The 23996-nt window shown below is 42.0% G+C and overlaps 1 protein-coding gene across 2 annotated transcripts in view; it reads right to left on the reverse strand.

The window, feature by feature from the left end:
* Positions 1-23996, reverse strand: part of LOC126163413 (short-chain dehydrogenase/reductase family 9C member 7-like) — a 159321-nt gene that overhangs the window by 39619 nt on the left and 95706 nt on the right. For both annotated transcript variants that reach the window (XM_049920175.1, XM_049920174.1), the window contains 2 exons: positions 10434-10566; positions 5389-5500 (listed from right to left, as the gene is read on the reverse strand). In XM_049920175.1, the coding sequence (XP_049776132.1) occupies positions 5389-5500; positions 10434-10566 (245 nt within the window). The remainder of the gene's footprint in view (positions 1-5388; positions 5501-10433; positions 10567-23996) is intronic.

Below are 23996 nucleotides of genomic sequence, written 5' to 3' on the forward strand. Positions count from 1 at the left end.
CAATGTTCGCAAGACTGATCCTCGCTCATAACAAGTCGGTTTTTTTTTCTTTTCGCTTTAAACCGCTGTTTTCTGAACACCCGTGTTCTAGGGGTAGCGTCTTTGATTAGTGATCAAAAAATCCTCGGTACTGGGCTCGAAACCCGCCACCGCTTAAATTTTGACTAATAAGCAGCATTGGCGGCCGTAGACTTCCGGCACAGGAAGTCACCCTCATTCTGCCTTATCAAAGAGGGCGGAGGAGTGGAAAGAGCTACAGGCCATTCCATTGTCCTTGGAGTGGGAAACTGCTTCTTAAGGCGGAAGAATCAGCATTGATCAACGGCATGAGGATGCAGAAGGCAATGAAAAACACTGCATTAAAGACACATATCGTTTATCCACAGGACATGTGGCCTGTAATTGAAAAAGTGTCATGTTGATCTCTCTATTGACATAAAAGACAGGAATAGTCTCCCTTTCTGATCTTCGGGAAGGGGGAGGTGACCATGAGAAAAAGATTGAATAATCAACGAAAGGATAACGTTCTACGAATCGGGGCGTGGAATGTCAGAAGCTTGAACGTGGTAGGGAAGCTAGAAAATCTGAAAGAGGAAATTCAAAGGCTCAATCCAGATATGGTAATGGTCACTGAAGTGAAATGGAAAGAAGATAAGGATTTCTGGTCAGATGATCATGGGTAACTATGGATAGAAAGGTAGAGCAAAAAATTGTGTTACAGTGAACAGTTCAGTGATAGGGTTGTTCTTATCAGAATCATCAGCAATCCAATACCGATAAAGATAGTTCAGGTATACATGCCGACGTTACAAGCTGAAGATGTAGAGAAAGTATATGAGGATATTGAAAGGGTAATACAGTACATGAAGGGAGATGAAAATCTTATAGTCATGGAGGACTGGAATGCAGTTATAGGGGAAGAAGTACAGTAGAAGAAAAGGTGATAGGAGAGTACGCACTTGGGACAAGGAATGAGAGAGCAGAAAGACTCATTGAGTACTGTAATAAATTTCAGCTAATTATAGGGAATACTCTCTTCAAGAACGTCCGCAGCTCGTGGTCTAGAAGCTAGCGTTGCTGCCTCTGGATCATGGGGTCCCGGGTTAGGGATTTTTCCTGCCCAAGGAATGGATGTTTGTGTTATCCTCATCATTTCAGCATCATCATCATCATCATTCGTGATAGTTGCTAGATTGGACTGAGTAAAACATTGGAGTGTCAAAAAATTGGGACTTTGTACGGGCGCTGTTGACCGCGTGAGCGTCCCACAAACCAAACATCATCATCATCATCTCTTCAAGAATCACAGGAGGAGTAGGTATGCTTGGAAAATACCGGGTGATACAGGAAGATTTCAATTAGACTACATCATGGTCAGACAGAGATTCCGAATTGAGATACTGGATTGTAAGGTATACACAGGCCGTGAGTGATGAGTAGTAGGCTGAAGTTCAACAGATTAGTTAGGAAGAATCAATACGCAAAGAAGAAAGAAGTGGGACACAGATGTGCTAAGAGATGACGATACACACTTGAAGTTCTCTAAGGCTATAGATACAGCAATAAGGATTAGCTCAGTAGGTAGTACAGTTGAAGAGGAATAGTCGTCTCTAAAAAAGGGCAATCACAGAAGTTGGAAAGAAAGACATAGGTAACTGCGAAGAAGCCATGGATAACAGAAGAAATACTTCAGTTGATCGATGAAAGAAGAAAGTGCAAAAATGTTCAGAGAAATTCAGGAATACAGAGATGCCAGTCGCTGAGGAATGATATAAATAGGAAGTGCACGGAAGTTAAGACGAAATGGCTGCACGAAAAATGCGAAGAAATCGAAAAAGAAATGAGAGTCGGAAGGACTGACGCAGCTTACAAGGAATGAACGGTAATTCCACTGTTAAATGCAGATGAGAGAACGGATAGGTGGAAAGAGTACAATGAAGGCCTCTAACAGGGAAAGATTTGTCTGATGTCATAGAAGAAGAAACAGGAGTCGATTTAGAAAACATAAGGAATCCAATATTAGAACAGAATTTAATAGAGCTTTGAGGACTTCAGATCAAATAAGACAGAAGGATTGATAAAATTCCACCAAAATTTCAAAAATCATTTGGAGAAGAGACAATGTTGGTGTGTAGAGTGTATGAATCTGTCGACATACCATCTGACTTTCGGAAAAATATCATTCATACAATTCCGAAGACGACAATAACTGACAAGTGCGAGAACTATTACATAATCAGCTTAACAGCTCATGCATTCAATTTGCTGACGTTAATACTTCACACACCAAAAAAAAAAAGTTTTTTATCGCCCCAGTTCTCAGAACTCCTGAAGATAGACGATGACTGTGCATATTGTATAACAGACACAGTCCCTTTGACTGTTCAGAGATCTCACTAAACCTGCCCAAAGATATAAACAACCATGCATGAGCAGCGCCTATTAGATAGAGGGGATCCGACAGTCGATCAGTTCCAGTCATTCCGCCAGGAAGGAGGTACAAGGCTGGTGTTGTCTGTAATTCAACCATTAATAGACTGTCAATACCGCGGTTCGATCACGTCCGCAATGTTACTTTGTGCCAGGAGGGGCTCTCAACAAGGAAAGTGTCCTTGCGTCTCGGAGTGAACCAAAGCGATGTTGTTCGGACATGGAGGAGATACAGAGAGACAGGAACTGTCAACGATATGCCTCGCTCAGGCCACCCAAGGGCTACTACTGCAGTGGATGACCACTACCTATGGATTATATTTCCACCTTGATGGCAACAGCACCATGTTGAATAACGCTTTTCGTGCAGCCAAAGTGCGTCGTGTTACGACTTCGAGGTCCATCTTTGCAACCACAACGCCACGCAGCGCGATACAGATGGGCCCAACAACATGCCGAATGGACCGTTCAGGACTAGCATCACGTTCTCATCGCCGATGAGTGTCTAATATGCCTTCAGCCAGACAATCGTCGGAGACGTGTTTGGAAGCGACCCGCTTCAGACACACTGTCCAACGAATGCAGCAAGGTGGAGATTCACTGCTGTTTTGGGGTGGTATTATGTGGGGCCGACGTACGCCGCTGGTGGTCATGGAAGGCGCCGTAACGGCTGTACGATACGTGAACGCCGTCCTCCGACCGATAGTGCAACCATATCGGCAGCTTATCAACGAGGCATTCGTCTTCATGGACGACAATTCGCACCCCGATCGTGCACAACTTGTGAATGATTTCCTTCAGAATAACGACATCGCTCGGCTAGAATGGCCAGCATGTTATCAAGACATGAACCCTATCGAACATGCCTGGAAGAGATTGAAAACAGTTGTTTATGGACGACGTGACCCTCCAACCACTCTGAGGGATAAACGCCGAATCGCCGTTGAGGAGTGGGACAGTCTGGACCAACACTGCATTGATGAACTTGTGGGTAGTGTGCCACGATGAATACAGACAAGCATCAATGCAAGAGGACCTGCAACTGGGTATTAGAGGTACCGCTGTTTACAGCAATTTGGACCACGATCTCTGAACGTCTCGCTGCATGGTGGTACAACATGCAATGTATGGTTTTCCTGAGCAATAAAAAGGGCGGTGATGATGTTTATGTTGATCTCTATTCCAATTTTCTGTACAGGTTCCGGACCTTTCGGACCCGAGGAGATGCAAAACATTTTTTTGATGTGTGTATGTAGAAGAACGGAAAAGAAAATTGAGGATGCGCTAGGTGACGATCAGTTTGGCTTTAAAAAAGGTAAAGGCATCAGAGAGGCAATTCTGACGTTGTGGTTAATAACGGAAGCAAGACTAAAGAAAAATCAGGACACGTTCATAAGATTTGACGACCTGTAAAATGCGTTCGACAACTTAAAATGGTGCACGATGTTCGAAATAGTGAGAAAAATAGGGGTAAGCTATAGGGAGAGACGGTTAATATACAATATGTACGAGAGCCAAGAAGGAATATTAAGAGTGGACGACCAAGAACGAAGTGCTCTTATGAAAAAGGGTGTAAGACAGCAACGTAGTCTTTCGTCCCTACTGTTCAATCTGTATATCAAAGAAGCAGTCATGGAAATAAACGAAAGGTTTGAAGTGGAATTAAAATTCGAAGTGAAAGGGTATCAATGATACGATTCGCTGATGACATTGCTATCCTGACTGAAAGTGGAGAATGGTTAAATAATAGGCTGAACAGAGTGAACCATGTAATGAGTACAGAATGTGGGTTGAGAGCAAATCAAAGAAAGACGAATGTAATGAGAAGTAGCAGAGGTGAGAACAGCGAGAAACTTAACATCAGGATTGATGGTCACGAAGTAGATGAAGTTAAGGTAATTATGCTATCTAGGCAGCAGATAACCAATGACGGACGGAGCAAGGAGGACGTCAAAAGCAGACTAGCTCTGGCAAAAGGAGCATTCCTGTCCAAGAGAAGTCTACTAGTATGAAAAACAGGCCTTAATTTGAGGAATTCATTTCTGAGAATGTGCGTTTGGAGCACAGGGTTCTGTGGTAGTGAAATATGGACTGTGGGAAAAGCGGAAGAGAAAAGAATCGAAGTATTTGAGATGTGGTGCTACAGGAGAATGTTGAAAATTAGGTGGACTGATAAGGTGGGGAATGAGGAAGTTCCGCGTAGAAACGAAGAGGAAAAGAATATGTGGAAAACACTGACAAGGAGAAGGGACAGGACGATAGGACATCTGTCAAGACATCAGGGAATGACTTTCACGGTACTAGAGGGAGCCGTAGAGGGGAAAAAACTGTAGAGGAAGGCAGAGATTGGAAAACATCCAGTAAATAATTAAGGACGTAGTTTCAAGTGGTACTCTGGGATGAAGAGGTTGGTACAGGAGAGGAATTCGTGGTAGCCCGCATCAAACCAGTCAGAAGACTTATGACCGGAAAAAAAACTACAGATTTCTCGAGAAAAATCTGGAACCGCCTCAGTCGCATCAGAAATGCGAACAGAAGTTGCCGAGCACATTATTTATAAGTGGGGGTCCATACACAGACCTAAATGCAACCCCGGCAAAATAGAGCAAAAAGTAGAGCATATTATTTGTGAATGCGCAATAATTTCAAAGAGGTTGGAACGACATTATAAAGAGCTAATTTTTTATTGTTTTCGTAAGTATGTTTTATGTCTTACTTTCCTGTTGTACGTGTATCATATTTTTGTGTAGTTTTGCCATACGTTGAATAAGTAACAATAATAACTGTCTACTGACCATTTAGCCTATAGATGATGTCGCTTATGAAAAGAGAGTATTTAGTGTAGTAGTAGAAGTAGGCTAAGAAAGCAGTACTTTTGTATTAAAAAAGCTAGAAGTTTTTAAATAAAAATTCGTCCAAGGAACAGAAGTTTGATGTGAAATTTTGGATGTGACTTACCGTGCACTTATCATCGTAATCAAGTCCGTAAGCCTCTCTCACACTGAGTGGGCGCGTCTGAAAATTCTTCGAAATTGTTGCCTTGAAATGGTCGGGATTGTTCAGACCAGTCCTGAAAAAAGAACATTCTTTTAAGGGAATCATCATACTTATTCATTGTCCGATGATTACTTACTAACCCTTGGATATGTAGTAAAAACATTCGTTAAAACCACAGGATTACAAATATCATATTTCACAGCAAAAGAAAAAACAAAAATCCGTTGCATCTGAAGAAAGGACAGTGGCTGAACTACTGTTGCACACACACACACACACACACACACACACACACACACACACACAGGCACATTAGATTCTGTAAACAAAACAATCCGCATGCATAAAACATCTTCAAACGTCTAATTAATTTAAAATGAGTTAATGGGTTAGCTAGTTTTCACGCATTTTAATGTTTATAATGTAAGTACATCCTGAACTAAGCATCATACAGTGTTATAATTTAACAGTCCTGTCTAGAGTCTGTGTGTCGGGAGAATGACTCATTCGTGCAAAGTGACAGATGGTCTGAAGCGGATTCAGTCGAGTACGTAGTTCTACTTTTAATCCACCAGAGCACAGTAGCAGACAGAGACATTCAAGAAACAGGTCAAGAGAATGTTTTTGTGAATTGTTCTGTATATTTCTTGAAGGCTTTTTTGTGTATTTATGTTTGTACAGTATTTTAGATGTTTATAGTGGTGTGAATGATGCGTGATTGTGGTCTAAAGTAAATATGTAGATCATTATTACACAGACAAGTGCTGTACGAACTAGCGTGAGAAATTTTTAAGACAGTGTGAATGCAGACGACGGGGAATTTTGTATAATAATATGTTAAGTAAGTTTATGGAAAAAGGAAAGCTAATTCCAGTGCAAATGAAAATAGTTAATAACGTAAAGTAAATAAAATAGCAGGAAGTTAAATATTTATTTCGGGAAAAGGTGCAATTCGAAAGTGTGTTATTTGTTCATTGGTTATTCATGAAAAGCGCGGACAAACGCGGGAGAATAATGTTTTTCTATTGGCCTTAGACAAAACTGATCAGTCAGAACGGAGTATTCTACACGCGTCTTTTCTCTTGGAGACTGAGAATTCTTGCAGCAATCTAAAGTAGTCGGAGCCCAGCCTTTCAATGGTACGGTCGTTTGTAGTATAAGCTCCGAAGGAAGTTACAGTTTGCCGGCTTTAGTGGTGCCGCATGCCTCAAAAGTGCTTTAAAGTGAAGACGAATTTATTTCGGTACTTTTTTTTTTTTTAGAAATTACGGATTTTTTAAGTAATTTTGTGAATGAGAAAAGAGAGTAATTCTGCGTGGCATATTGAGCAGATCGGTGACCAAAAACTTGAGTACTTTAGACACCAATAAACTTATTAGTATGGCGAGAATTTTCATTTAAGATCAATTCGTATTTAGTAGCTGTTCAGATTTCGGGAAATACGTTGCCATAAACTTGCCAACGTGAATGAAAGTGTTTGTGCATGACTGTGTTAGGATTAGCACGGGCTTGGCAGTGAACTTGTAATTCTAATGTGGCCGAGTGGTCCTAGGCGCTTCAGTCTGGAACCGCGCGACAGCTACGGTCGCAGGTTCGAATCCAGCCTCGGGCATGGATGTGTGTGATGTCCTTAGGTTAGTTAGGTTTAAGTAGCTCTAAGTTCTAGGGGACTGATGACTTCAGATGTTAAGTTCCATAGTGCTCAGAGCCATTTGAACCATTTTTTTTGTAATTCTAAACTCCAGAATATACCGAAATTTTGCCAGTATCTGCACCTTTCATTCAAAATTGAGACCTTTTCCCGATTGTTAGAATAGTTACGTTGTATGCAGCCTGGTGCGAGTCGCAGTACAGTAGGTTTCTCCTTGACTATCCTACGGGCGATCTGCTGCAACGAGTTCACAGATAGGTGCTCGTTTAATCCCAGAAAGGAACCGCGCCGCCGCACTTGATGCTGAAATTTTACTGCATGGACAGGGAAAATGTAGTAAGCAATAACCTTTTTTTCTTTCATTATGTTATGGGAGGTATCAGCAAGAAATTGTTTGGAGAAGGTTTGAAATCTTGTGCACAGTTTGTTGGAAGCTCTCAAATGCCGGAGGAATATGCTCTGTGCTGCGCTACAGGCGTGGATTTGGGGAATTCTTGTAAATCTCGCGCAGCTATGGCTGGAAGGCTGTCGGCACATCGGAGGGCAGGTGCGGACGATGTTGATATTTTGCAAACAATCCTGCGACGCAGGTTTACGTCACCGTTCGTAGCCTAGAAGACACGGCCCGGTGGGCACTGTACACAAATGGGAAGTAATCACAGCGACTATGAAGAGCACATTCTTCAGTTTCTCCCGGCGTATTTCTTGCTCGAACAGTCCGCGGGTATAGTGCCGGTTCATAGTGTCCAACGGGCACAATATTTCGGCGATCAGACACGTCGCCATCGTCAGGTGCGCTGACGAGCTGAGCTCCTTTGGGCGGGCGGCCGATTTAAATCCCCTCCCCCCGCGGGCCGCACTCTTCTCCGTCCGCGCCCGCGCGCCGGCGGTCGCGAAGACGTGGGCGTCGGAATCTGTCGTAGCGTCGATGTGCTTGCTGCGTCCGCCCTGGTCGCCAGTTCGTACTTCTTGCTGAGAGTCTTCTCAATTACATTCAATGCCGGGTCCCAAGCCTTGCTGAGATTGTAGCCACAATCTCGGTTGATAAGATCTTCCCTGTTGCGAATTTCGATAGCCTCCCTTATAACGCTGTCCCAATATTTAGAGGTCTGAGCCAGGATCTTGGTACGCTCATAATCCATCTCGTGTTTCTCGGACAAACAGTGCTCTGCTACCGCCGACTTATTTGGATATTTCAGTCGAGTGTGCCTTTGATGTTCTCGCAACGATCGTCGATGGTGCGTACTGTTTGTCCGATATAAGTCTTCTCACACTCACAGGGAATTTGGTATATGCCGGCCTTCCTCAAACCGAGGTCGTCTTTCACACTTCCCAGTAATGCCCGTGTTTTATTGGGCGGGCAAAAGACGGTTTTAACTCGGTGTTTCTTTAATATTCGGCCGATTTTCCCCGATAGTGCGCCATTGTACGGAATAAAGGCAGTGGCTACCTCTTTTCCCGTGACTTCATCCGTCTCCACAGGTTGTGTTGTGGTGGTGGGACGGAGAGCGCGTCTAATCTGCCATCCCCAGTACCCGTTTTTTCGGGGAAAATCGGCTCCGCGCAGGCCACGAACTTGGAATAACGCAGCAAACCGTGTGGAAAATTTTGCGACTGCTTTACGTTTCAAACCGTACCGTCCACAGCTCGTGCAACAGTGAAAACCAAAAGATTCAGCCTGGTGACTTCAGTTTTGCACCTCAGTAAACGAAGCACTCGAGGATGGACCTTTCGCCTCCAAGCTGATACTCAGCGACGAAGAAACTTTCACCTTACCTAGAGAGGTTAGTCGTCACACATGGGGCAGTGAACATCCTCATGAAATTGTGGCGCATGAACGAGATTCACCAAATGTTAATGTTTTCTGTACAGCATCACATATCATCCTCTTTGGGCTGTTTTTCTTCCGTGAGAAGACTGTGACAGGTACCTCTTACCTTCATTTTTTGCGCTTATGGATGTTTTCACAACTGACGGCTGATTCCGAGAATTTCATCTTCCAACAAGACGGGTGCACCCCCTCCTTAGCATCATCGACGTTCGTCGCTACCTAAACGACGAACTTTCGCATCCCTGAATTGGGCGTAGTGGTGAAGATGATGTGGTTCTGTTCCCTTGGACCACAGGTCGCCAGAACTGACGCCTTGTACCTTTTTCCTTTGGTGGTCCATTAAGGACACTGTTTACATACCGCCACTGACAAGAAAAGTGTAACAGCTCAGAGAACGTGTCAGTGTTACTCGCCTGGGCTCGTCAACACCGACATTGGAATGTTGATGACTGGAAACAAGTTGCGTGGTCGGACGAGTCTCGTTTCAAATTGTATCAAGTGTATGGACGAGTACGGGTATGGAGACAACTTAATGAATTCATGGACCCAGCTTGTCCGCAGCGAACTGTTCAAGGTGGTGGAGGCTCTGTAATAGTGTGGGGCGTGTGCATTTGGAGTGATGTGGGTCCCCTGATACCTGTAGATACGACTCTGACAGGTGACACGTACGTAAGCATCCTGTCTGATCACCTGCATCCATTCGTGTTCATTGTGCGTTCCGATGGACTTGGGCAATTCCAGCAGGACAATGTGACACTGCACACGTCCAGAATTGCTGCAGAGTGCCTCCTGGAACACTCTTCCGAGTTTAAACAGTTCCGCTGGCCACCAAACTCCCTAGACATGAACATTATTGAGCATATCTGGGATGCATTGCAACTTGCTGTTCAGAAGAGATCTCCATCCCTTCGTATTCTTACGGATTCATGGTGTCCATTCCCTCCAGCACTACTTCAGACATTAGTCGAGTCAAGCCACGTCGTGTTGCGGCACTTCTGCTTGCTCGGGGTGGGGGTCCCTCCCTACACGATATTAGGCAGGCAGGTGTGACAATTTCTTTGGCCCTTCAGTCTATACTACATAGTGCTGTACATTCACTGTGTCTCTCGACCGACCTTCTAATGGATTTGTCTTTTTCGAAGAGACTCTTGTGTGAACGTCAAATGTGAACCCTCATATGTGATGAGGAATTTCTGTCGATATAATTATTATTAACACATACACGTAAATGAAAGTCGATATTGAAACATACTGGCAGATTAAAACTGTATGCAGACAGAGACTCGAACTCGGGACCTTTGCCTTTCTCGGGCAAGTTTCATATCAGCGCACACTCCACTGCAGAGTGAAAATCTCATTCTGAAAGTCGATATTATTTGAAGTGTAATTATTGTTAGCAAAGAAGCCCAGTTATTGTAAACAAGGAAGTATCTAGGGGCATATATGAAGTTATTCTTTAACTGAAGATCATATACCAGATGCTTGGTGTACTTTTCCTGCTGATCCCTCAGCAGTCGAGCTTACATGTAGCTGGACGGCTCCACCGTGCACACGGAGACGCCCCACTTCTTCATCTCGACACGCAGAGCGTCGCAGTACGAGATGACGGCACTCTTGGATATGCAGTACGGGGACATTATCGGCATTGCTGTCCTGCCTGTGGAATGAAAAATTGACGACAAATGTACAGAAACTATAAACCGATACAAAAAGACATAGACACTTCAAGTTTCAGAATTAATTTCAATCATCATTTACATAATCAGGAAATTTATTTCGCTTTACCGGATTCCACAGATTAATCTGTCATCTTCAGAAACTTACAAAATTTTGGGTGTTATATGGCATTAGAACTTGGCCATAAATGTGTGTAAAATATAAGAAGTGTATTACAAAAACGTACTTAAGATATGTTTGGTAGTCGTCATGATCTTCTTGACTGAAACATAATACCACGACGTACCGAAAAGTGTAGGTATTGTATCTGATAATTATAACCATATATTCATAATTTACAGTAAATGATTCACGTTTATGTACTTAGCTTAGTTGTGGTGCTACTTGGAAGAAACATACATAAAAGCATGTTGTTGTGATCTTCAGTCCTGAAACTGGTTTGATGCAGCTCTCCGTGCTCCTCTATCCTGTGCAAGCCTCTTCATCTCAGAGTAACTACTGCAACCTACATCCTTCTGAATCTGCTTAGTGTATTCATCTCTTGATCTCGCTCTACGATTTTTACCCTCCACGCTGCCCTCGAATACTAAACTGGTGATCGCTTGATCCCTCAGAACGTGTCCCATCACCCGATCCCTTTTTATAGTCTAGTTGTGCCACAAATTCCTCACCTCCCCAATTCTATTCAGTACCCCCTCGTTAGTTACGTGATCTACCCTTCCAATTCTCAGCATTGTTCTGTAGCATCACATTTCAAAAACTTCTATCCTCTTCTTGCCTGAACTATTTATCTCCATGTTCCACTTCCATGTATGGCTACACTCCATACAAGTACTTCAGACTTCCTGACTCTTAAATCTATATTCGATGTTAACAAACTTCTCTTCTTCACAAACGCTTTCCTTGCTATCGCCAGTCTCCATTTTATATCCTCTCTACTTCGACCATCAGCAGTTAGTTTGCTGGTCAAATAGCAAAACTCATCTACTACTTTTAAGTGTCTCATTTCCTAATCTAATTCCCTCATCATCACCTGTTTTAATTCGAATATATCCCATTATCATTGCTGATGTTCATCTTATATCCTCCTTTCAAGATACTGTCAAATCCGTTCAACTGGTCTTCCAAGTCCAACATTTCATCATCATCCATGAAAGTGGCGAGATTATACTAGTAAAGATTGGGAATGTGTACGGGCGCTGATAACCGCGCAGTTGAGCGCCCCACAAACCAAACATCATCAACATCATTATCATCATCCAAGTCCAAGTATATAAAACGTACAAGTAATCTATATAAAGAAAGTTGTGTAAAATAAGTAGGAAAACATGGTGCACAGTACTAAGTCAGTTACTGCTGATATTAACGTCTAAAGGAAATTGGCTGACTTCCACCGTTTTACAACAGAGGCTATATAATCAAAATAGTTTTTGTTGTTCAAAACACGCTAATCGTTGGACAAATCATTGGAATTTAGGGAGGAATGTTTAAATATTTCGAGCTCTTATGAGTGTTTCATTTCGTACCCCTCGTCAATTACATGCAAAATTTAGATATTAAGAAAAGAGGGAGGAGGAAGATATTTTGCGAAAGTCGAATTATTTGAATTTTCACGGTCTTTGTTGAGGAAGTTCTCACGAAAGAGGGTTTTAAGTGCCTTCCCATTTGGTCCCTACAAAAACTCGGGCACATATTACACAGAATTTTGTGTGCTCCACATTTTAGAAAGAGCAGTGTAAAGAGCAGCTTGGTGACATTGGTGGTGAAGCACACAGTAACGGCATGATTTTTAAACAAATAAATTGTCGATCTGTGCTTATAATTTTCACATACAATATGTACATTTTCGTAGATGTCAAGGCATTATGCTTCTGTGAAGAAGATATTGACATTTTCTAGACCAATATTAAGTAAGTTTTTTAGTAGGTTTCTTGTACTTTACACACATCTATGGCCAAGTTCTAATGATTTATAATGTCTCAGATTTTGTAGGCTTCTGGAGATGACCGGTGATTAAATGAAACAACAAGTTTACTGTTACCGGTCACTGTTTATTTATCTCCAAGACGCGTTTCAAAGGTTTAAACATCCATCATCAGGTGGATTTACATTTGTTACTATGACATTTTTGGAGGAACTTGTCATATTGTCTCTAGTGGTCATTGGTTCCTTTCATTGCCGTAACACATCACATGTATACTGTCATATTTTGTAAACAAATATGGCGTCGGGAAACTAACCTGTGTTAAGATTCTTCTTCAGGAGTGAACGAAGTCCTTGGACGGCCGAACACTATCGATGGACAGTATCGCGTTCACTTATAAATGGCATTCTCCCGTGCTTTTTCGGAGAGGTGGAGATAATGGATAAAAATCTTCGCGCTGAAGTTCGTCACTGGGTTACTGCTGAAAGTGTGTACTGAAAGAGAGGGAAAATTCAAAATATTATTCTTGTTGTACCGCCTCGGTTATTTCCTACTATTTGTTTACGTTCCTCACCCGGCATTGTTAGGTGTTTACCTCCTTGATAGCGAGTAGCCATAAAGCCGGCAGCGTGCAGCTGTCCTCTCTATTGAAACCGCGCTCATTCTTAGATATTTTAACTGTTTCCCCATCTTTCTTCTATAAATATTACTTTCTCTGTTTAAAGCTAGTAACTTCAATGCTAATTAACTCGGAAACGACGCAACGTACAGAATTTCTTTAAACAAATATTTCTCAGCCCATCCTGCCCTGCAACAGCCTTACAATCTTTTACATACTGTTTCTGACCACCCCGTAAGTGCTTTGCCAGAGCCGCGCGTCGCTTCATAGATTCCCGCAGTCTGGAGGCCGACAGGAACGTCCATTTTAAGTCGGAAGAAGTTTCTTTTATCTCGTGTTGGCTCAAAAATGTAGTCGTTATTACATTCTTCTGAAGCATTCTGCCTATGCTGTCAGTTACTCTAGCAACAAATGGCAGGCTTACGGGGGGGGGGGGGGGGGAGGGAGTTTACTGTGTGGACTTATGTAGAAGAACGTATCTGTTGTGTACATAGTTCTGCATAGTGAGCGCGTACACAACTTTCCCACTAGAGACGCCCCATTGAGCACAACAGCGCAGGCGCAGCGCTCGTCCGTCTCCGCACTACGAGATGGCGCTGCCTTAGAGACGGACCAAATTCTGCTTCCGCCGATCTGCGTATTAATATGTAACGCAGCCAATGAGATTGCTGCTAATGTAGAACCTTTTCTCCTTGCGGATCACACTCGCGCAGTGATACCTGAACACGCGAGGTATTATAAAGAGTGTATAGACCTCCGATTAGTCAATCTGCATTTGTCTGTACCAGTATGTGCCAGTCTGCATTAGTCTGTACCAGTCTATAGTCAAGTTTCAGTCTGCACCTAATAAGATTACCATATTCCTGTACATAGCCAAGAAGATAAATGTATAGACACTTTGTCAAGTATCAGAGATGTGTGAGAATAAGATTAACGTACCAAGACCAAAGGAACTTCAGATTGTCAATTGTAAACAGCATCCAGAATCAAGTTATGTAATGTCTATGCTTTTTATTATTTTAATAAATTTGTCTGAAAATTAATCAAGTTCTGTTTAAAGTTGGTTACCGTCAATCTGCTACTCTAAGCGTGCAAGTGGCACTTCTATCGTCTGACCTAACGGCAGAAGATAAACACGCCACGATAAGACCATGAGATATATTGCTGACACTCGCCTACTTCGTTAGAGCGACAAGTCAAATAATCTGATGGTGTGTGTACCGAAGGTCTTACAGTACGCACACCACAGTATCTAAGAATTGGAAGCCGACTTCATTCTCTGTATCCTAAGTGAAGATGAATTCAGTTCTGCGTAACTTACGGTCTTTTGCTCTAAATGCTCCATGAAAATGTCAGCTGCTACTATCGAACAGAGAAGAAGGCTGAAGTGGAACATGACGCAGCCAGAAGACTCACAAGGTTTTGCCGTCAATGACAACCGCTAGAAAACTGTGCAGACTTACAAAGGTTGGTTAAAATAAAACTGGTCCAGAAAAAATTTCCCGCCCCAGGTAATGTTAAGTTGGGTTGCTTACCTTAGAGTGTATGAAATATTTTCCGGCCAATTTCATTTTTGTCACCCTGGGTAAACTTCAGGGAGTTGTAAAGGATGTCTTGAGGAGCAAACTGAGCGTAGGAACCCACCCTTTGGAACGCCATCCACCGATCCACCGACACTACAGGCTAGTAATGAAAACAACCTGATGGAAACAATCGTTTTCGCAGCTCTTTCGAAAACAATGGACTTAATCAGTTGCAGGTTTAAGCATCAGTTGTCGCTTGAATTATTCAATCAGCCATTTGATTGAACCCAATCTAGGTGAGCAGCCAAATGAAAAAAATCGTTTCAGGCAGGTACAGTTTCAATTATGGTTGAACTATCAATTTATTCTTTTGAGTGAAAACAGTTTGTGTAAGCAACGCAATGGATACTGCCGATTCAGTCGGCTGCTCTTTTATGCATCGCTTCGCTTATTATTCAGTCATTTCTTTGGCGCGAAATCAGAATCTGAAAACAACCCAATGAAAACATTCGATTGTCTTGACAGTGTTAAATAATTATTATTGTTGACATCACTCCGTTATAGCCTTTCGTAGTTGTTACTGCCATTCCAATACATGTTTTTTTTTGTTATGTGCCAATAAGTAGCTTCTAATACAGTTTTTCGTCCATGCTTATGAGTAGGTCTTCACTTAATAGTGAAATTTGTCTCGATCAATGTGCAAAAACGCTAAGTGGTGCGGCAATGGAAGAAACATTTGACACGATAGAAAATATCATCAATATAAATTCAGTTGGACATACAGAATATGCAAGAATGATTTATATTCTGAAAATGTGTAGCTTTAGAACATTCCAAGAAAATTAAGGAATGATATGAAAAATTTCTCATGAAAAAGATACTTCCGACAAGTGACAGTCTGTGCTTAAACAGCATTTGATATAGTCACCAAACAATTAAAAAAATATATGATTTGATTTCTGTTCACGTCACCTTAGCATCTACTGAAAGAGAATTTCGGTAATGGGTGCAAACTAATGGGAGGAGGGAGAAAGAACTTCAGTAAATTTGTATAAAAAGTAATTGTCCTTTTACTTAATCGTAAATTTATAATGTAGTATCATTTACAAACCATTTAAAGCCAACAAAAAATTCATATTTAATGCCAGAAATACGCAAAATTCGTATTTAAGTAAATGATATAATTCTTGAAGACTCAAGTTTGCCCAAGTCGCTAGTAATTTTTTTTATTACTATTTCCGGTTTCGATGTATCTACGCTGTCATCATCAGATCTTGTAACATTTCATACACTATACAGAGTGTGTCACAATTCCTTTTACACTCTTCTAGGGTTTGTAGAGCGGTTCGATTTGCAGAATGACCTGCAAAGGATTGATGAATGGGGCAGGCTGTGGCAGTTGACCTTGAACATAAAATAAATGAAATGTACAGCGCATACACCGGAAAAGAAATCGACTATATCTAATACTGTTACAGGATCAAATGATGACAGCGTAGATCTATCGAAACCGATAATACTAGTAATAATAATTACTGGTGCCCTTGGCAAACTTGATTCTCGAAGAATAATATGGCTTTCAGACTGACGCAGTGTGAAACATCTATTAAATAAATAGAGACTTATCTTCTGAAGATATTTAATTTTTAGAAATATACTTTTAATTTATCTCTCCTCGAAATTAAATACGTTATCTGTCTTCATAAAAGTTGGTATTCCAAGTCATAGTTTATATATAACCGAAAAGGTTGAGAAAGCTTGTAAGTGAAATAACGTAAACCCAGAGACCGAGTGAAACCATTCATACAGTTGATCAAACCGCAGGGTCTTGTTTCATTCGTCTGTTCTATCGCTACTCCATAGCGTCCAAGTTGCAGGAATCAACGCCTGGTTATAGAGACAGGTGTGTACGTGTCCAAAGCTATACTGAATACTGTCACGAACATCGCAAGAATTTCTGCTTCCAGTCCGTCACTTAGAAACTCAAGTCTGCTGCCCGACGGATGGCCTAGTGATGGTCACTGGCCCCTAACTTCATTCTTTGTGATGTCATTGACGTTTCTGGACATAGGTTTCTATCCTCAATTTGTTCCTCTATTCATCTGCTGCAAATAATAAAATACCATCAGTTTTGGTTCTACTCTGATTTGTCGTAAGGTTTCGACTGTGTCAATGACTTGTATTAGAAGAGAGATAATATTTCATTAGAGATGTCAAGTTTCTGTGGAATACATAATTCAGCACATGCGTCGTTTGTTTTTATTCCAGAAACAAAATGCAGAAAGTAACAGTAGCTTGTCCGAGTAAAACAAAGAGAGACGGCATATCAACTGCAGGGGGGAGATTTTGCAATGGCAGTCCTACAGGGTTCGATAAATGGTCCAATGTACTCGTACGTTCTTAAATTAAAGGGTGGTTTACTATATTTTGATTCAAAAAATCAATTTTTTTAAATTGCATATTTGTATCTCGTACGTTCTTAAATTAAAGGGTGGTTTACTATATTTTGATTCAAAAAATCAATTTTTTTAAATTGCATATTTGTATCCATAAAAGTGTTTAGAATCCACCCCTGAAACGGTTTTTCCGAATACGGAACGGAAAAGTTTGTTATTCGAGGTTGAACAAAAAAATGCACCTGCCTTAAATTGATCTTTTTCACGCACCAGTTTTTTTTCTTTCGGAGGACGAGTTATTGTACCGGTGCTTGGGAGGAAACAAACAACATTCAAATGAAAGTTTGAACGCGTGCGTTTGGAAGTTAGCCCCCAAGCATTTGCATTCTGGTGCGAAGACTGTGGAGATTGCGACTTTCCTGGCAGTGAGCAGCTTCAACGAAGGGTATTCAGCAATTCTGAAGACCATGACAACGATGGACGTCACCGGGGGCTCTATTCGACGCAGTTCGCCAAGCATTCGGACGACCACCTGACTCAAGCGGCCGAAAACCATTTGTCACCGGCCGTACGAGCGGCTCTGGAGCAGCGCAGGATGGCCCAGATCGAGCAGAACGCCCTCTATGAGGAAGAGGAAGGAGTAGTTTATGGACCCGGAATAGCAGATTGAACGTACGTTGCATAATATTGTATTTATATGTAGTCAAAACTTCAAACATGTTTTCCTCGAAATGACTTTTTTCATGGTAACTTCAAATCTACTGAACCGATTGGCATGATTCTTTGTTTCCGAAAACGCTAACTGAATTGTCTAGGAGTTGGACTACTTTTATTCCGATCCATCAACTATAAATATTTTTACTTGGCCGGCGAATTCGAAAAATCGATAAAAAAACGTATTTTTTCAAATGGACGCCATTTTGTTTCCTATGGTCAAAATAACTTAAGCGAGGTACAACTCCTAAAGAATTTCATATACTTCGTTAACGTCAACTGAATTTTGATTTCAGTCGAGCTGGCTAACCTGTGACATACCGTGCGTGGAAGTCTACATCGAGATTTTATTTCGTTCCGACGGCACTTCCGCCACTGCTCTTCGACATTTGCGGTCGAAAAAATTCCAGTTTTGTAGAGGAGATACCAATAAACATTTTGACATATTTTGATATCGATATCTATAACACATCCCGAGAAAAAATTCTCAAAGAACATGCTTTTTCCGGGCTAAAGATAGTAAACCTCCCCTTAATGATGTGGCATTTTATTCGAATCCGAAGAGAGAGAATCAGCCCTGTTTGCAGGTGATACTGTGACGAAATTGGAAATGAAAATATTTCGCTACATACTACAAACTAACCTGACCTAAACGACAGTGTCAGCATAGAGACAGGAATCACAGTGACGCTGGGTACTAAAGTTAATAAATCCAGAAAGAACGCTAGGAGAGTATTTTTGCTAGAAAGAGCAGATAAGTAGTTGTTGGCATTCCACTTAGGGAATGAATTGACACCACTTATCTCCAATATGATGAGTGTAGAGGAATTATGGGGCAAGTTTAAACTGATTGTAAATCGAGCTCTGGGGAAGTATTCTGGTGTCCAAAATTGATGCAATAAACTGCTACTTCCCTATCCATTGTCTAATTCTCGATATAGCACGCAAGATGGCATTCTCGTTGACGGACAACGATGCCACCTATCAAACGGGTTAGTTTTTGCCGGGTAGCCCCACAACCACAATCGCTGTCTACATAGTCATAAACAGTGCAGTACGGTACAGACAGGACACTTACCAGACTCTCTACGGTGAAGGGTCATAGGAAGAATGGAAGCAGCCAGTCAAAAACTGATGTGGCCCGATGGTTCTGTTGCTTCTCGGGTGTGGTGACGGTTCATAGAGACCGAAGCTGTAGTCCGAAGACCAGGGCAGGGCCGACCGCATGATTCATCAGAAAGGGAGGACCGTTATTTAGATGTAAGAGCGCGACAGTACCGCTTTAGTACTGCACAGAAACTGACATCTGACCTCGCAGCATCCACTGGACGTGTTGTATCGAGGCAAACGATGTACAGAAAGCTTCGGCAGAGTGGCCTTTATTGTCGAGATTGTTGTATGTGCACCTCTGACATGTCTTCACAGAATGGAAAATCTAGAGTGGAATCGTCAGCTTGCCACCTGGACAGTCGAACAGTGGGCCAATCTTCTTTTCACAGATGGGTCCCGAATTGGTCTAGAGAGTGATTCACGCAGATTCGCATCTGGGGGGGAGCGTGGAACGCGATTTCTGGACCCGAAAATTGTAGAGAAAGACCGATATCGAGGAGGATCCCTAACGATGTTGGCATAGATTATGCTGACCACTCAAATACCTCATCATGGAATTGAACAGGTGAATCGGCAAGGTTTAGCTGCGGTCAGGTATCGCGACGAGATCTTGGGACCCATGTGCGGTTGTTGCGAGGTGCTGTGGGCTCAGAATTCGTAGTGATGGACGATAATGACCCGATCTCATAGAGCACAGGTGGCTGATGTTTTCTTGCGAGAGGATGTTATTGCACGCATGGCGTGGCCTGCTCGCTCTGCCTATTCGAATCCCATAGACCATGTCTGGGAAGCACCTGGGAGACAGGCTGCGTTGCGTCAGCATCCACCAACCACTCTCGAAGACTTGCGAGCAGCTCTGCAGGGAGAATGGGCGTTACTGCCTTGACATAAGACTTATTACATGATCCACAGCATGTCCCGTCGTTGTCAGGCCTGTATTTCTGCCAGAGGCGGGCACACTCCATACTGAACACATTAACCAGTTGTCGGAATGCATGTGCAAATATGTTAGGTTGAGAAAAACAAATAACATTTTTGTCTGCCACTATGCATGTTGCAGTTGTTTACGTTCTTCATTCTTTACATTGTTTCTGCTTTATTATCACCTGTTTATACTGTTTTGTGACAAAATAAATGCAACCTTGCAAATTTTCCCTTTCGTTGCTTTAATTTTGGACACCAGTGTATGTGCTGAGTAAGATCGACAGGAAGTGCAAAATGGCTAAGCAGGGATGGCTAGGGGTAAGATAGATACTGCCTACAGGAAAATTAAAGAGACCTTTGGAGAGAAGAGAACCACTTGTATGAATGTCAAGAGCTCAGATGGAAACCCAGTCCTAAGCAAAGAAGGGAAAGCAGAAAGGTGGATGGATTATATACAGGGTCAATACAAGGGCGATGTTCTCGAGGACAATACTATGGAAATGGAAGAGGATGCAGATGAAGATGAAATGAGAGACACGATACTGCGTGAAGAGTTTGACAGAGCACCGAAAGTCCTGAGTCGAAACAAGGCCCCGGGAGTAGACAACATTCCATTAGAACTACTGACGGCCTTGGGAGAGCCAGTCCTGACAAAACTCTACCATTTGGTGAGAAAGATGTATGAGACAGGCGAAATACCCTCAGACTTCAAGAATAATATAATAATTCCAATCCCAAAGAAAGCAGGTGTTGACTGATGTGAAAATAACAGCACTATCAGTTTAATAAGTCACAGCTACAGAATAATAACACGAATTCTTTACAGACGGATGGAAAAACTAATAGAAGCCGACCTCGGGGAGGATCAGTTTGGATTCCGTAGAAACACTGGAACACGTGAGGCAATACTGACCTTACGACTTATCTTAGAAGAAAGATTAAGGAAAGGCAAACCTACGTTTATAGCATTTGTAGACTTCGAGAAAGCTTTTGACAATATTGACTGGAATACTCTCTTTCAAATTCTGAAGGTGGCAGGGGTAAAATATAGGGAGAGAAAGGCTATTTACAATTTGTGCGGAAACCAGATGGCAGCTATAAGAGTCTAGGGGCATGAAAGGGAAGCAGCGGTTGGGAAGGGAGTGAGACAGGGTTGTAGCCTGACCCCGATGTTATTCAATCTGTATATTGAGCAAGCAGTAAAGGAAACAAAATAAAAATTCGGAGTAGGTATTAAAATCCACGGAGAAGAAATAAAAACTTTGAGGTACGGCGATGACAATGTAAATCTATCAGAGACAGCAAAGGACTTGGAAGAGCAGTTAAACGGAATGGACAGTGTCTTGAAAGGAGGATATAAGATGAACATCAGCAAAATCAAAATGACTATAATGGAACGAAGTCGAATTAAGTCGGGTAATGCTGAGGGTATTAGATTAGGAAATGAGACTCTTAAAGTAGTAAAGGAGTTTTGCTATTTGGGGAGAAAAATAACTGATGATGGTCGAAGTAGAGAGGATATAAAATGTAGATTGGCAATGGCAAGGAAAGCGTTTCTGAAGAAGAGGAATTTGTTAACATCGAGTATAGATTTAAGTGTCAGCAAGTCGTTTCTGAAAGTATTTGTATGGAGTGCAGCCATGTATGGAAATGAAACATGGACGATAAATAGTTTAGACAAGAAGAGAATAGAAGCTTTCGAAATGTGGTGCTACAGAAGAATGCTGAAGATTAGATGGGTAGATCACATAACTAATGAGGAGGTATTAAATAGACCCGGCCGGAGTGACCGAACGGTTCTAGGCGCTACAGTCTGGAACCGCGCGACCGCTACGGTCGCAGGTTCGAATCCTGCTTCGGGCATGAATGTGTGTGATGTCGTTAGGTTAGTTAGGTTTATGTAGTTCGAAGTTCTAGGGGACTGATGACCTCAGAACTTAAGCCCCATAGTGCTCAGAGCCATTTGAGGTATTGAATAGAATTGGGGAGAAGAGGAGTTTGTGGCACAGCTTGACAAGAAGAGGGGACCGGTTGGTGGGACATGTTCTGAGGCATCAAGGAATCACAAATTTAGCGTTGGGTGGCAGCGTGGAGGGTAAAAATCGTAGAGGGAGAACAAGAGATGAATACACTAAGCAGATTCAGAAGGGTGTGGATTGCAGTAGGTACCGGGAGATGAAGAAGCTTGCACAGGATAGAGTAGAATGGAGAGCTGCATCAAACCAGTCTCAGGACTGAAGACCACAACAACAACAACAACAACATGTTGATTTATGATGGACAATTCCCACCGTGGTTTAATAAATAAATTCGGAAAATTCCCCCGCACGGAGAAACTGTTGCACTCCAGGTTCAAAAAAGGGCGCACAAATGACGACAGGCAAAAGTTAGCAGAAATTTGTGCGTCTGGAAAAAGATCGATGTGCTGAGCATACAACAATATTCACCGTCATACGATGGGAAAAGGTCTTGCTGAGAACCCGAGAAAATTCTGGTCCCAGGTAAGCTTGTTGAAGGCGTCTATCCAGTCGCTCGTCGACCAGCCTAGCGTGGCTGTAGAAAACAGCGAAAGGAAATCCGAAGCTTTAAATTTCGCGTTTAAGAAATCGTTCAGACTGTGGATCGGACATACCGTCGATTTGGCGTTACAAGACTCCCGTATGGATGACATAGTTATAGGCTTCCCTGGTATAGTCAAGTAGCTGAAAGAGTTGAAAACAAGTCGCCAGGTCCGAATGGAATCCAAATTCGGTTTTAGAGACAGTGCCAAACGACATTGGCTTCTTAATTAGCTTAACCCACAGTTACTATCGTGGGGTTATTTTTGACCACAGCGTAAACATTATCTTATTTATTTCTGTAATGACGCCGCTCTTGTGCTAAAGATTGTATGTATTCTCTTAGAAGTCAATTGTTTTCAAGGAAACCCGTTAGTGCAAGTCGTGACATTGTTTGTTACAGAGTAATTGGATTTTGGGGTCACTGAAGACCGCAGGATAGTACTTACGTGCACATTATTTCTGAATATCCCATTGGGTTTTCTGAGTTGTGTGTGTTATTTTACAATGAGTAGTGAATCTATTCGCATCGACGGACATGTTATGACGGCGGACTATTTAGATAACACAGAAAATGCATATGCAGAAGAAGAACGAAGCCAGGGGCATGCTTCCGATATAAGTGATTGTGAAAGTAAACACAGTGCTCACAATGAACACACAATAATTTCTGATTTGGATGTCTCAGAAGACGAAATCTCGGAAAATGATTACGGTAGTTACTACTATGGGAAAAACAGGTTCAAATGGTCGCGTAACCTTTCCAGTAGTTCTAGAACGAGAAAATCTAATATTATTGATCAATTACCGGGATTGATTCGACCTGCTCGGGAATGTAAGCCTTCTATTCCATTTGAAGCATGGTCTCTGCTTACTACAGATGATATGCTAAATACTAGAGTAGGTCACACAAACGCACAAATTCCTAAAGTGAGTGTAAGTTACGGTGTGACTGCGACTATTGTTGATCATGTGTCTCCAGAAGAAACGCGAGCTTTTTCCGGATTTATTTATCTCACAGGTGCTTGTAAATCTAATCATGAGAGGGCAGACCCGGTTTTTGCTACGGAGCTAACAGGAAGACCAATATTTAGAGCAACAATGTCCCAGGAACGGTTTCTTTTTCTTCTGTCTGTTATCAGATTTGATAGTCGAGCAACAAGAGAACAAAGAAAACAATCAAGTGACAAGTTGGCAGCTATTTCTGAATTGCTTAACAAGTTTCCATCCAATTCCGCAGCAAATTAGAGCTGCTCACAATTTGCAACAGTTGATGAAATACTAGTAGGTTTTCGTGTAATCTGTTCATCTAGAGCATATCTAAAAAACAAACCACAAAAAATGGGTTAAAAATTATGTATTTGTGTTGTGCAAAATCCCACCATCTGCTAAACGCATCTATTTTATTCAGGGAAGGCGACAACGCCAAATCCATCAAAACTAAGAATCTCAATACAATCTGTTCTTAAGCTGGTTCAGCCTATTGTTAAGACAAACAGAAACGTAAGTGGAGAGAACTTGTCCACCTCTGTAGAACTGGCTAGTGTGTCACTAAAGATTAGCCTGACATACGTCGGTACACTTCGAAAACAGATATGTGAAATTCTGGCAGAATTCTTGCCCAACAAATCATATGAAGTGG

Source organism: Schistocerca cancellata, chromosome 1 (genome assembly GCF_023864275.1).
Source record: "Schistocerca cancellata isolate TAMUIC-IGC-003103 chromosome 1, iqSchCanc2.1, whole genome shotgun sequence".
NCBI lineage: Eukaryota > Metazoa > Arthropoda > Insecta > Orthoptera > Acrididae > Schistocerca > Schistocerca cancellata.